Source organism: the organism of the source record quoted next, unplaced genomic scaffold (assembly GCF_019419815.1).
Source record: "Pyrus x bretschneideri cultivar Hongxiangsu unplaced genomic scaffold, Pyrus_bretschneideri_v1 Contig27, whole genome shotgun sequence".
NCBI classification, from domain to species: Eukaryota; Viridiplantae; Streptophyta; class Magnoliopsida; order Rosales; family Rosaceae; genus Pyrus; species Pyrus x bretschneideri.
The window spans coordinates 1,458,995-1,473,820 of NW_025999579.1; the positions used below are offsets into that span (position 1 = coordinate 1,458,995).

At 36.7% G+C, this 14,826-nt stretch overlaps 3 protein-coding genes across 3 annotated transcripts; 2 read left to right on the plus strand and 1 right to left on the minus strand.

The window, feature by feature from the left end:
• The first annotated feature begins 2,935 nt into the window (after positions 1-2,935).
• Positions 2,936-4,456, plus strand: LOC103950656. Its single transcript, XM_009361888.3, has 2 exons — positions 2,936-3,464; positions 4,076-4,456. The coding sequence occupies exons 1-2, from the start codon at positions 3,039-3,041 to the stop codon at positions 4,247-4,249; spliced, it is 600 nt and encodes a 199-aa protein (XP_009360163.2). The 5' UTR covers positions 2,936-3,038; the 3' UTR covers positions 4,250-4,456.
• Positions 4,457-4,625: 169 nt separating this feature from the next.
• LOC103950686 (non-specific lipid transfer protein GPI-anchored 10-like) lies at positions 4,626-6,297 on the minus strand. Its single transcript, XM_009361913.2, has 3 exons — positions 5,290-6,297; positions 5,067-5,156; positions 4,626-4,973 (listed from the first exon to the last, which is right to left on the minus strand). Exons 1-3 carry the CDS (start codon positions 5,639-5,641, stop codon positions 4,822-4,824), a joined length of 594 nt encoding a protein of 197 aa, XP_009360188.2. The 5' UTR covers positions 5,642-6,297; the 3' UTR covers positions 4,626-4,821.
• Positions 6,298-10,630: 4,333 nt separating this feature from the next.
• LOC103950687 (aluminum-activated malate transporter 9-like) lies at positions 10,631-14,547 on the plus strand. The gene is made up of 6 exons (XM_048587612.1): positions 10,631-11,157; positions 11,723-11,860; positions 11,994-12,263; positions 12,371-12,507; positions 12,605-12,751; positions 13,383-14,547. Exons 1-6 carry the CDS (start codon positions 10,782-10,784, stop codon positions 14,106-14,108), a joined length of 1,794 nt encoding a protein of 597 aa, XP_048443569.1. The 5' UTR covers positions 10,631-10,781; the 3' UTR covers positions 14,109-14,547.
• Positions 14,548-14,826: the final 279 nt, after the last annotated feature.

Below are 14,826 nucleotides of genomic sequence, written 5' to 3' on the forward strand. Positions count from 1 at the left end.
TACCCTTGAATGTTTGTGGTGCCATGTGGTTTTACTTTGGATGTGGACCATTTATGCTAAGTCATATCATTTGGGAACCAATTAGGAACTTGGACTTAGGTTTTATTTTTTATTTGTTTTTGGTTGGTGACTCAGCTGGACATCACACACACACAAACCATTTTCCTGTTAACCCTCTCTCTGGGATTTTCTCCCATTTCCGTACAACTGTACGGACAAACCTTAAACCAACCCTTCCAGTCACAGATCGAGATCGTTGTTGGTGTTTTTGGACTCCTTGCAAGCTCAGAAGTCGATCCATACCTTTAGTTGGACGTGAAACCTTCAAAAACCCTAGTTTCTCGCGAGCTCCGATTTAGGTACTGTTCATGCAATTGTGATCGTAAAGTTTTTAGAAGTTTTTAAGCTTCTAGGGAGCTTTAGAACATCTTCACGAAGCTCGGAGAAGAAAAATAGATATTTTGGACGTCGGGAAGTTGAGTTTGGTGAGTTTCAATTTTGGTCGGATTATCGAGGGTTCTCTGGCAAGATTCCGGGGATTGTAGGTCTTGAAATTGGTAAGAATGTGTTCTTCTCATCCAAAGCTTCATTTTGGTGAAAATTTCATGAATTTTGGTTGAAAATTGGGTGAGATATGAAGTTTTGAATATTTTTCTAGTTTCCAACGACGGCGACGGCAGCCGGTGGTTCACCGGAGAAGAAAAGAGAATATTCCGTCAAAGTTGATGGAATATTCCTTACGGCGTTAACTTTTCTGTTAGGCGTGTCAGGCACATGGCCGTACGTGGGGGCGCGTCTGGCCGTGCCTTGGTCGGCGCATGAGTGGTCGGAAAATTTTTTCTAAAAATATGGGGATGTTCGTGGTGTTAAGTAGATCACGTTGGTATATTCAAACACCTCATTTGAGCAATATATGAGAAGTTATTAGCTAGTTTCATTTATGTGCTTTAAATTAACGTTTTTATAGTTGTTTTGCATATAGGTGAGACCTATCCTCAGGACGAGCGTAGTCAATTGAGGCTTGGGGGCTACGACATTTCCACATACTAGTGAGTGGGCTTTTGGTTTTCCATATATGCCTATATACTTAAGATTTTTCCCAAAAAATCGGTTTAAATGAATTATGTTGAAATGCCATGCAAAGTATATGCCTATTTTACTCATGCATTAGTAGTTGCATATATTTATGATTTGACGATGTGTACACTCAGGTAAGTACCAGGTGAGTTGTTTATGTAAATTGATGATTACGTGAGATGTGTTGAGAGCTCATAAACCTGCACTCCGGTGTTAATGCTCCCGCCCAAAGTTAGGACACAGTCCTTCACGTAATGTTCACCTCCCCACCATATGCTCATCTTGGATCCAAGTTAGGTGCACAGTCCTGTCATACATACCACTATAGGTGATTCCGACTCGTAGGTGACCCGCGATTATTCGCACAATCTTCACGTGATCGTAGCACTAGAGCATATTTATTTATACCCAGTCCTGTCGTACAGACCACTATAGATGGTTCCGACTCATGTGCAGGCATGATGTATGAGCTAGAAGTTCAATCGTACACGCCACTTTAGGTGGATCCGACTGATATGTTATTTCTCATTAATCTATTTTACCTAAGTTACTTATTCTGTCGTATTAAGATATTTGGCATGACATATTTATGATTAAAGCTTGTTGAGCATGGTTTTGAGATACGAATATATATATATATATATATATATATATTCTATGTTCTGGGAAATTATACAGGTTTTACGGCGAGGGGTTAGAACATTTGAGAAATGAAATGGTTTTGAAAAGCTTTGTTTTTGCCCACTCACACTTTATGTTTTGCGCCTCTCCAGGTTCTAGGAGGAGTTATCATTGGTGGCTTACGAGGTTTCCAGTGGAGGTTCTGACAGAATTCACAAGTGTAGGATCACCTTTAGGTGTTGTTTAATTAGTACTTGTCCTGTTAGACTGCACCTAGGTTACTTATGCTCTGGTTGTGTATTTCACACTTAATCTCGCACTAGCACCTTTTCTTAGCTAGTATTGCTGGTAACTTGGTTTTTATTTATTCGCATTTCTCTATATCAATATTGCTTCCGCATTGTGCACATGGTTACGTCACTCTCACGTGACGGTCAGCACGCCTTGATTTCGATCGGGATGTGTCAAGTCGTAACTCATAAGTAGGATTTTTTTTATCTGCACATTTTAATGCCATTCACTTTGAGTTAAAAATCTAATAACATCCGATCCAATTATAAGTTCAGGTTCAGGGCTACAATATATACATATAAATAAAGGAGATTTGCCTCCCATAGGAAAAAGGGTGATTTACTTGAGATAAACATCACAATGGTCTAATCATATTAATTTGGTTTGAATTTGTTTTTGGCAAAAATCAAACCTTAAACTTCTCATTTATAAATCAAAATTAATACAACTAAGCTGTAGTAGTTAGAGACAAATGCTAAAGGGTTTATCTATCAAATACAGAGTCTTTAACATTTTATTGCTAACTCACTGTAAGGCTTAGCCTACTCTCCATCCCTTAGTATAGATAATATCTTTTGTTCATAAAAAATACGAAAAAAACCTTCCAACCTTCATCATTTTGGATAACTAGAAATACTTATTTTTCTTTATCATAAATAAGAGCTAGAAAATTGGTTGGCAATAACATTACAGTCTAATGAATTTTCTTTTTACTTGTAAGGGAATTATTATGCAACTTAAACCAAATCTCCTACCTCTTAGTATAAAATATCCTTATATAATCTACGACATCCGAATGTAAAATATGTTTGAATAAAAAAATATGAGAAAAGAAACAACACCACTTCACTGCTTGGGCTCATATGATATAAATAGTTTATTAAAGGATGGACCCGATGGTCCAATATGGAAACAATTCGGGTCAAGTTTATGGAAAAACTTCCATTAGCATCTCCCCATCCCATCCACACATACTGAAGAGATATTTCGACCTTGCTCATTTAGCTTTGTGCTGCTACGAACACAGAGACTCTCACTCTCCTCCCCTCATGGCTCTTACCATAGCCAACAGTGGAAGTTCCACTGGCGGAGCAAGAGTCCTCTACAGCAGCTCCACCACCACCAGACAGTACCCCTACACCAACCTCTCCTTTCAACGCCACCTCCTCTTTCCTTCCTCCTCCAGAAGAGCCCTCTACGTGGTGTCAGCCAAGAGGTTTACTTCCAGAACTGGGAGGACCGACGGCAAGAACAGGAAGAGCACCACAACTACCAGAGACCAAGAACAAGACATGATGGGGTCGCAACGGACGGCTGAGATTGAAAACGTAGGTGGTGGGGTTGTGGGAAACGTTGATGATGGGTATTTCTTGCCAAAGCTTCCGGGGGATGAGCCTTGCTTCTGGGAAGGTGAAAAATGGGATTGGCTTGGATTCTTTGTGGAGTACTTGTGGGCTTTTGGTATTGGCTTTGCGGTATGTTCACTGCTCTTTGTTAATTCGTTCATCAAATTTGATCCCTAATTTACGTTGGGTGTTTATGTTCAGTAATTCATATGTATCGAACAAATTATCGACGGTTTCCGTAATAATTCAGATTTTAATAAATGCTTATGAATCAACTAAATGATTAGCAATTTGATTAATTCTTTTGCTAGAAGGATTCTTAAATAAATAAATAAATAAATAGTTAAGTGCATTTCAAAGTGTACTTCGTTGTCCATCCAAATTATGTTTACAACACTTTACTGATATCACAACCGTAACCTGTCATTTACTAAATGGACGGTTCAAGTTTGAAGATCATAACGGTTACCAAAACTGTTTAGTCAAGTTTTATGAACAAGTCTAGGGAAGTCTAGCTCATAAGTGAATACTACATACCCCGCATCCCCTTGCATACAAATAATGGTATTCTAAGTCAATACAGCGTCATGTGGATAAATTAAAATACGCAGCAATACATGATAAATTGAAATACCGTAATTGTGACATTCCATTTTTATGTAAATTTCTCTCGCACTTGTGTTATTTACAAATTGAAGGCTAATGTTTGACCCCCCGTTTGTTTGTTTTGTATTTCCCAGCTTATTGCTTGCTTAGTTGCTGCTACTTCTTACAATGAAGGAGCAACTGATTTCAAGGAGACTCCAGTCTACAAAGATTCGTTTCAGTCTCGGGAGTTTTTGGAAGAACCGGAGGCATCCAACCAGGATGTCTTCGAATCCAACCCGACTGAAGTGGCTCCTAGTTTGGAATAGTTTCTTAATAAAATGACCTTACGGACATCTGAAGCATCTCAATACATGATGTCATGATACAATCCTAGGAAAACAAACATTCTGTCATAGGTAAATATCTCTGTTTGTAAGGTGACTTTCCATGTCTAAACACCTTTTTTTTCTGAATTTCATTTTACTATCCTGTACAATGTTTAGCAAATTGTCAAAGATATCCCTTTTTGTGGATTTATCTGTTTGAAGTAGAGAAAACTTGTGCATGTCACTGGGTGTATACACGTGTGTCTACATCTATCATTACAAGCGGGTGTATACTTCCGGTAACATGGCATAACCTCTCCTCACTGTAGGCCTGTCTGTCGTTGCACCATCAAAAAACGGTTCCATGACACTGAAACATAAACCTAAATAAGCCGAGAGGCCATATATAATTTGACAATCACCACTGTTTTTATTCAAATCAATAGAAGTTCGATGGTATCTATAAAACCGTAACGGAATAAATTCTCAGCCCTAAGTAATTAGTAAAAATCTCTAACCCCAACATAAAAAGCCATCAATATATTAATCTGGTGGTATAAATATTATCATATTTAAAATAGAACGCCGGTCACTGGAAAACCTGCCACGGCGAAAGCCACTGCAAGATAACTTCCCATCTTCAATTTGGTACCAGCATTTGTAGTTCTCCCAAACCCTAACCCCATCGTGGTGGGGATTGGTGCTGTTTGAGGCATTGGAGTGGCTGACATCCGAAAAAATACCATGTCAGAATTCAAGAGGTATTATTATGTAAATAGAGGGAGTGTAACAATTGGATATTTTTATGTTTGCATACCAGCAATTGTAGAATTAGCAGCAGATGAGCTGGTGTTATTCCCAAGGGTGGTATCTTGAGAACTAGGTGAACTAGGAGGCACAGGCACCCCTGCAGCGAAAACGTTGAAAAAGATTAGATTAATATAAATTAATGTAAATTATTACACAATAATAAAGAACAGCGAACAGATTTGGATCAGAATCGTCACAAATCCCTATTTTTCTTCGAAATCAGAAGTTACCTGGACAAGTAGAGATGTCGACTTGAAGGCTGCAAACAACGGGAAGCTGGAGAGCGCGAGTCGTGTTAATAGGGAAGCCGCTCAAAGTAGTGCCATTGAGCAAAAGGCAAAGGCACTCTGGCTGCTGGCTATATAGCAGCTTGAGGTTGACACAGCATGATTGTGCAGGTGACATGGCACTGCCTTGCACAAATGGTGCACAAGCGGCCAGCGGAAGAAGCTGCGTGGTGCATTGCGCAATGGTAGGGTTTTGTGAGAGGACGGATGGCGGAAGGGAAATGAGAGAGAGGAGTAGAGTCAGAGAGGAAATGGCGAAATGATTTTGAAGCAGACAGCTGTTAGGGGAAGCCATTATTGTGTTCTTATGTAGAAGAGTTAGAAAGTTACCAATTAAGGTGTAAATTAAATAGATGAATTGTGCATGTTTTGGATGTGATGAGTTTCTTCTACATGTATGGTGTGTGCTATTCTCTGCATGCACTTCTTGCTGTCTTGGTGTCAGTTGCTACACGCACTTCTTGTTCTCTTTTCCAAAGGTACAACACTAACATGTACATTCAACTTCAAAGATTAACCAAAAAAAAATAAAAAATGTTATTGACACTTCAATAATGTTAGTTTACATTCTTAAGAAAAAAATTATGCATCGAGAAGGGCATAATCATTTTATTGAAGTGCCTATTGTAACTCCCAAATAAACTTTGTAAATTGACCTCAAAATTTTGCTTATGTCTTTGCAAGCTAATATTTCACCACTCCAAATGATATAAAACAAACCCTCTTCGTGGAAAAAAGGCAAAATTAACTCAATTCGATCAATTAAGAAAAAGTAATTATGTTCTTCGCGTTTTTCCAATACTTTTTAGATTTAAAAAAAAAAAAAAAAGTTTGTACATTTAGGTAAAGTCAGCCAGCCCAATAAACATAATAAGCAAAGAGCCCACAACAAATTGGAACAAGTAGACAGGCCCAATAGATTAAAAGAACAAACAGTAAGCATAACTTTAATTCCTATTTTGCAATGGCAGAACGTTGTCGCTGCCGCCACAAACAACTTGCCTGCAGCCACAGTGGAGAAATTAACTGAGTGGTACATTCGACATATCTGTAATGTTGGCTGAGGTGGTGTTACTATAATAACTTCCGAAATATATTAAAAATATATTTGTAATATCTCTCCAATAAAGATATAACCCACATGTATTGGTGTGCATCTTACTTTTATTAAAGAGAGGGTACAAAATGATTGTGCAAATATGTAGTAAGCGTAACATTACTCAATAACATCAAAGTAGATTATCCTAAATAACGAGATACGTATGTAAAAAGAAGGTACGGTTACATGTTTTCTTAATCTTAAAAGGTATGTAACAGCTTAGGATTCATAGATAAACATGGTATGGTACCTATTAAAATAGGCTCCAATACGGCTGCTCATAATTAGAATGTGTATATATTTTGAGTCTAATCTTATATAATATGAACTTATAATCATGAAATCGATTCGATCTTTAGATTATAATTATGAGTTCATAATAAACCTTCCATTTCCATTTTGGGTGGAAACAAAACTACTAATTCTTTGATTCCCATTATTAATAGGTTCGCTACAAGCAGCCTATAAATTTTTAACATACAATTAGATATAACTCAAAAGCATCATTATGATTACGCTGAAAAACAAGCCTATACAGCCATTTCTTATATTGGCCTTTCCTTATTTCCAAAGGCAAGAAAACGGTAAAGAGACAATTGGAAATCGCAAAAAGAAGTCCTCAATTAGAGTCAACTTAACTTTCCATATTTTCACCTGGATTAAAGCATTTGCCATGCATTTGTTAAAAAGGTGTATTCAGAAAGGTGATGATTTTGTCATTTAGTACTATGATATGAGAATATTCATCTTTACTTGAAAGTGAGAGGTCTTAGGTTTGAATCTCGTGGATGATGAATTCGATACCAAATTAAGTTGCCTATTGTATGACTTAACTGAACTATTCACCTCTCTAGTGTAAAAATGTCGATGTACTTAAAAAAAAAAAAAAAAAAGGTGATGCTTTTCTAATGGCATATATAATTATTTGCGCCTCTGAAAGCAAGAAAGTAATTATGCTCTAAGCTTAGTGCATGTGAGAAGTACTAAAACAATGCAAAGAAGTCAAGAATATAATGAAAAAATCTAACCACATTGCCAGCATATATGTAAACACACACACGCACATATAAATATCTTTGCGTGGGAAGAATCGGATTCCAAGATGAACAGCCATGACTTAATGAATCAATAGAATCAATACAACCAGCTCATGGATGATTGATCCTTTTTCGTCTTCTATATTATCACATTGCATCATTACCTTTTCATATCACTATTTTTCGTCGTCCATTCGACAGTTTTGGATTCAGCAGCAACAGTACACATCTCTCTCTCTCTCTCTCTCTCTCTCATTACGATTTAATGACAGATAAGGAACGTTTCAATTGATATTTATTTTGGAGATACTTTGAATGCGATCCCTAATCTTTAACATTCTTTAATTAAAACCTTAATAGTATTCAAAGTTTGATCAATGTCACTTGACTTTGTACACCTTATTATGTTACTATTAATATTTATATTTTTATAGTTTTGACTGTTTGATATTTTATGAGATTTATAATCTTATAAATTTAAAACCCCTCATTATAATACTATTAAAAATGGTTACAATAAAAAAATTCAAACATTTTGATTGAATAAATGGATAAAAACTATGTAAAAATAAGAAATAAGAAATGGCAAAAGAATGTATCCATAGTGTTAAAAAAATTGGTACATTTCACATATAACAAAGTGGTATATTAATAAAGAAGAATGGGTACATTATAAACAAATTAGAGTACAGATAAAAGATTAAAAAATATGAGTACAAATGAATTTTTAAAAATATAGGTTCTAAAAGAAATTAATACATGGGCACAAAATAAAACTAAAAAGAAAATACTACAAATTAAAAAAAAAATGTTGCAAATTAAAAGTGGGTACAAACTAAAAATATAAATATATGATACAAAGTTTAGGCATAAAACATAAATATACCATATGTAATTTTTCTATCATTGATTAAATATACAATGTCACGTGACGGTATACACATGGGTACAAACACAAATAAAACTTTAAAAAATATGAGCACAAAAAGAAACTAATATATGGGTACAAATTAAAAATGAAAAGAAAATTCGTACAAATTAAAAAATATTTGCAAATTAAAAATAGGTACAAACTAAAAATAAAAGTATATGATAAAAAATTTACCCATAAATATAAATATACGTAATTTAACACTAAAGGAATATATTTAAAAATAAAAATATTTTATTATTCAAATAGTTAATGATGTTATTAATACCCAAGTACCTTGATAAAAAATTCAAAATGAATAAGATTTTAATCAATGGAATAACAAAAAGAATGAAGTGAACCTAATTTTCCCTTTATTTTGGGGTCAGAACTTCGTTAGTTTCTAAACTTAGTTACCATCTGTGTGATCTTATGTTGATCATGCATGTTTAGTTCTGCTACATGCTGATGCGAATCCATATGGACTGCAGTGGTTGTTACAGAAAAGTAAGGAGAGCAATTCTCAATATGCGAGGTGAGAACAGTTCTTTTCTGTAATCTCTAAACTCGGCTTAGCAAAGTTGGCTAGAGGGAATTAAGTTATAATATCAATTAAAGAAAGAAAAAAAATACTTCAAAATTCGTCACACTTGTACACAAATATGTATATAATTTGATTGTTGATGTCTTGGTTGTTTCTGACCATTTTGTGTGGGTTTAGAGAATATGGCTACTATATATGGTAGACCAATTACTAAGCCTTATGTGTAACTCGACTGCCCTAATCCATTATTAACTATTAAAAAAACTGAGTTTGTTGCTCAGAGTTGGAGACTCATTTGATAGAGAAGAAGGAGTGCCAGGTAAGTGTGTGCGGCAGATTTATCCCACAGGACGTGGCGATCAAGATAAGGAACAAGACGAATCGCAGGGTTGAGATACTCGAAGTACAAGAGCTTATGGACAACAGTAACACCGCCACCAACGATCAAGAAAACCTTCAAGATCAAGCGCCGCATATGCCTTTGATCAATTCTTGGGATAATGTCATATCATACCCTAACCAAGTTGAAACTTTTTGTATAGAATCACATCAATAATCTTGACTCTCCTGATTAATTTGTAATTAAAACTGTTGTAAGGTCATTCAGTACTACGGTCTGGTGATATTCTTTTTTACTGGAAGTGAGAGATCTTAGGTTCGAATCTTGTGGATGACGGATTCAATACCAAAATATGCTATCAATTGTGTGGCTTAGCCGAACTTTTTTTTTTTAGTGTAAAAATATCGATTTGCTTAAAAAAAAAAAATAAAAAAAACTGTTGGAATCATCTTTCTTTACAGAGTTGGAGTGAGCAGGATAACTTGTACTACTTTATGTTTCTGTGTATTTTAATTTGAGGTTAGAGAGGCTGTTCAAGTTTGGTGTTCATTACTTTCACTTCAGGTTAAGTGTATATGATTTTATTTATATTGAGAGACTGAGTACTTTTCTTTGAGGCCAAACTACATTTATTATCCATGTGATTTCATTTAATCTTCGACTTAAGGATTAATGTAAGTGGGCTTTTTTCGATGGAATGCGTTGTTGGTTTAGTGAAAAAGATAATTTACTTGTTTAGTGCTTGAAATCTTGCAATTTGTTTAAGATTTCAACGAAGAATAATCTGTTAAATTAACCAAATTAAGTTGAAGTTTTTGTCATGGGAGAAATGCGTGAAAAGGCCTAGGCAAAGCTAACCTTTTTATTGGGGAAGTATGTTTGAACTTTGAACCCCAAAAACTCTCATAGGGTTTATAACGATTTGTCTGGCTTCATTGTTTAGAGAATTTTCATGGCGATTTTGAAGATTTTACTTCGTAAGTTTAATTTGGTGATTTTGAGATGCGGATTAAATGAAGTTAGAGCGTTCAAATCTAACTTTCTCATTCAATATCATGACGAGTAATGATGTCCAATTTAAATGTCGTAGAATTGATATATCTTATTGTATGAATTTTAATACAAGTGTGATTATCCAAATACTTGGTTGATTTGATTTATTATTTAGGCTAGTGATTATTTCGTATTAGGATTTGTATTACTTAAACAACAAATTTTTCTATCCTCGTAATCTATTTAAATAAAGACAACAAAACAAAGTCAACATCCCTAAAATTTCACGATTCTTTCTATAAAAAAATAGGCCACAACAAATATTATTATTATTTCCTCCAGACATTTTGCTGCAATAATTCAAGACGTCAGTTTCTTTACTGTTCGAGGAGCTACGACATTATTACGAAACGTGTTCCAACGATAAAATCGTATCTGGATCTCCAAGTTCAACAAACGCGAGCTCATACATTCCATTCCCTCTGCTTTCCACTTTCCCTCTCCCTGCAAAAATGGCAGCCAAATTGGGTTCCTTCAAGTACAATTTCCAGGAGAAGAGAGAGCGCTTGCTCTCTGTCCAGAAGGGCTACTCCGAGCTCGGCTTCGTCCACATCAAGGAGCAAGAGCCGGCGGGGTCTCCCCGCTGCTGCACTTTCCGATCAGTCTCCGACCGAATCGTCGGCTGGTGCCGAACCGTGCAGCATGTCTCGAGCCGGGCGGTTCAGATGGGTCAGTCCGATCCGAGAAAGATCGTCTTCGCGGGGAAGATGGGTCTGGCGCTGATGATCGTCTCGCTGCTCTTCTTCCTCAAAGAGCCGTTCAAGCAGCTCAGCCGCTACTCCGTCTGGGCAATTCTTACCGTTGTGGTGGTGTTCGAGTTCAGCATAGGTAAATTGCTGTCTTTATTTGGGTCCATTCTCTTCGTTTTCCCGTTTATTTAGCAATTTTCTCATCTTTGTCTTCGTCAAATTTGATTACACGTGTGTGATGTGAGTATGAATCCCACATCGGAGAAAGGCGGGACCTTGTATGTGTTTATAAGAAGTTAGGCTAGCCTCGCGTTATCAATTGGTTTTATGGTGCGACCTCAACTTCCTTCAGCTAGTCCTTTTGGGCATCTCTCTGTTTTTATTGGATATTACTTTTGATTTTTTTTTTTGCAGAATTCGAGTTCTTTGTTTGTAAACTTGTTTATTTAATGTGGAAAGAAACGAACTTTAATGTGCTGAATTTAATAAAGTGGAATGTAAATGAAGGGAATTGGAAAAAGCATGGAGCTCATGATTATAATAATGAAGTGAAGCTATAGTTTTTGGTCACGAAAGTTGAAAATTGTTAATAATAGTTTGAAAGGTCAATTCTTTTTGTTAGTGTTGGACCCTTGACTCGAATTTGTTCTTGGCTAGAATTCGAAGTGCATTTCTTTTACAATGCAATATGTGTTCTTGTGCAGGAGCGACTCTGAGCAAAGGATTTAACCGCGGGTTGGGGACATTATCGGCTGGAGGCCTGGCTTTGGCTGTGGCAAACTTATGTGGGCTAGCTGGAGAGTGGGAAGAAGCTGTTATTTTTGCTAGCATCTTTATCGTAGGTCTGGATTTCGAACCAGTGTGCTTTTTTTTGTTTTTTGTAATGTCATTGAAAAGTTCAACTATATGCTAGACTTGCTAGTTGGTTTCGTTTTGTTTGATTTTCATTTTCGTGACATGTTATGTGGTCGCTAGGATTTCTTGCAACTTATGCGAAGCTATACCCGACAATGAAGCCTTATGAATATGGGTTTCGGGTGTTCTTGTTGACATTTTGTTTCATAATGGTGTCTGGGTATCGGACAAGGGAATTTCTTCATACAGCTGTATCTCGATTCTTGCTTATTGCACTGGGTGCTGGTGTTGGTTTGGGAGTAAATATATGCATTTTTCCCATTTGGGCTGGTGAGGATCTGCACAACTTGGTGGTAAAAAATTTCCTGGGTGTTGCAAAATCATTGGAAGGTTCGTTTACTATTGACATTGAATTTGTTTGACATTGTACACTTTTTTCTGTTACTCCAAACCCAGTTTTGTCGTTACCAATTTCGTTTGTTGACCATCATTTTTAGGTGTGGTTAACAATTACCTTAATTGCGTTGAATATGAGAGGGTCCCTTCCAAGATTCTTACATATCAAGCTTCTGATGATCCACTCTATAGTGGCTACAGATCTGCTGTGGAATCTACAAGCCAAGAGGACACTCTGGTATTTTTCATTGCAATATGATGATGATTAGGAGTTCACGGCATTAGCAGATTTTCTGGTTTTATTTTTGTTTTAAACTCGATTTTTTTGTTTGAAGATGGGATTCGCTATCTGGGAGCCACCGCATGGTCGATACAGAATGCTTAGATATCCATGGAAGAACTATGTAAAAGTGGGTGGTGCACTGAGGCATTGTGCTTTTATGGTTATGGCATTGCACGGATGTATACTTTCTGAAATACAGGTACTAACTTTATCCAACAGCATTGTGAGGCTATTAATAACAAAGATGTAGTATTGTTTTTCTTCATTTATCTGTGCTTCTAAAGATGCTTTGATGTAGCATGACAATTTACTCATTCGAAAAGCAGATCCTTCTAATTTATCGTTAATTATGTTTGTTTGAGAGCGTGTAATTTCTTTCCCACGTCTGCTTGATTAGAAAGGAATTTGTGCACTCAGGGTGTTCATATATTTGTTTGCTGCGTAAATATATCCTCTTGATCTACCTTTGCTCCTTAATATGAATCGCGCGTAGATTACCATAATTTAGTTTTCCCTCATACTCGTGAATCACGAGGAAGCTCATTCAGTACTGGTAGTCATGGTATCCATGGCATATTCATTATCATGCATGGGAAAGTTTTTCCTGCCAAAACATCTCTGGTGTTTTGGTATTGAAGAATTCCCGTCGAATGATCTATTTGAGTGGGGTAATAATACTGTATTTGTGTGTTATCTTGTTTTGTGCTCATGTACCTATAACTTCTTCATAATTTATAGTTTTTTCCTGAATTATCTGTTTCTATTTCTGTTTTCTTAATTTGAAATGGTATCGTATCTGTTTACTGAACATCCAAGATATGTGTATTTAGGCTCCTGCTGAGCGAAGACAAGTATTTCGTAGGGAGCTTCAAAGGGTAGGATGCGAAGGTGCTAAAGTGTTACGTGAACTTGGAAACAAACTGAAAACGATGGAGAAAATAGGTCCCATAGATATACTCAATGAAGTGCACGAGGCTGCAGAAGACTTACAAAAGAAAGTTGACCAGAAGTCATACCTGCTTGTTAATTCAGAAAGCTGGGAGATTGGAAGCCGGCCAAAGGAGCTGGGAGAACCTCAAGACTTATTGAATGCGGATGATGACGAAAATTATTTCCGGGAATACAAGTCCCTTAGTGAAGCAGTACTTGATCTCAGATCTTTTCCTGTGCCACAAAGTTGGGATAGCCAGATGCCCCCGAAGCCAAATGGCACGGGCTCCGTAACAACAGATGTCAACCACTCGAACTTGCCTGCAGGTGTTTCCTCAGGAAGCATGTTCATGAAACAGATTTCATGGCCTGCAGGACTTAAATTTAAGGGTGATGAACCGCCAGCAGCGGAGGAATCCAACACCTATGAAAATGCTAGTCAATTGTCGTTGGCCACATTTACATCCCTGTTGATAGAGTTTGTTGCAAGGCTTCAAAATCTTGTTGACGCGTTTCAAGAATTAAGTGAGAAAGCACATTTCAAGGAACCTATCGAACCACCAGAAGTATTAGAGCCAGCTCGCGGAAGGTTTTGGATCAGATTGTTCAATTCTCTGAAATCCTGAAATCAGCATACGGCAATACTATTCCACTTTATCGAGATCTGCTGCTAGTTCAGTTCTAGAATACAACGGCACTGATTTCTTCTGCTGCTGTCATCACTCACAAGAGCTGTCGGCTTTCTTATTGAACGATAGCAGGTAAAGTTTTCTCTTTTTGGTTGACAGAATAAGCATATAAGGGCGGAGATGGTGGATACCTCCGCGCTTAGGGGACGGATAATCTGCAGGCTAACGTTAAGATTACTCAGAGCATTAGGGGATAATGACAATGGATATGAAATTGTTGTTTTCGACTAACACTGCATATTCATGTTGGTGGTTTTAGTTTTTGCTCCACCAAATTGTAAGAAAAGATAATTCGGAGTTTCAAACTTTTTATTAGGCCCTGTAACGACCCTGTATCGCGAACGATTATATATATATTTTTGTATTGCTGAAGTTATTTAAGTATTCTCTTCTTGATGTATAATTAAGACGACTCATGACTTTTCTCGCTTTTAGCAAGTATACTATGCCATATAAAGAAAGAAATAAAGCGGTTATTATAGGATGGATATTTGAACTTGAACTAGGTCATAGTATTGAGTGGCGATTCGGATGAAGAAAAAGTTTTAAGCTTGATACGTTCAGGGCCTCAACCCAAACGAACCAACCGAACCGGAATGAACGAAAATATGTGAATCCATTCGGGTCGGGCAGGATCCGACTGTAAGAAGTTTGG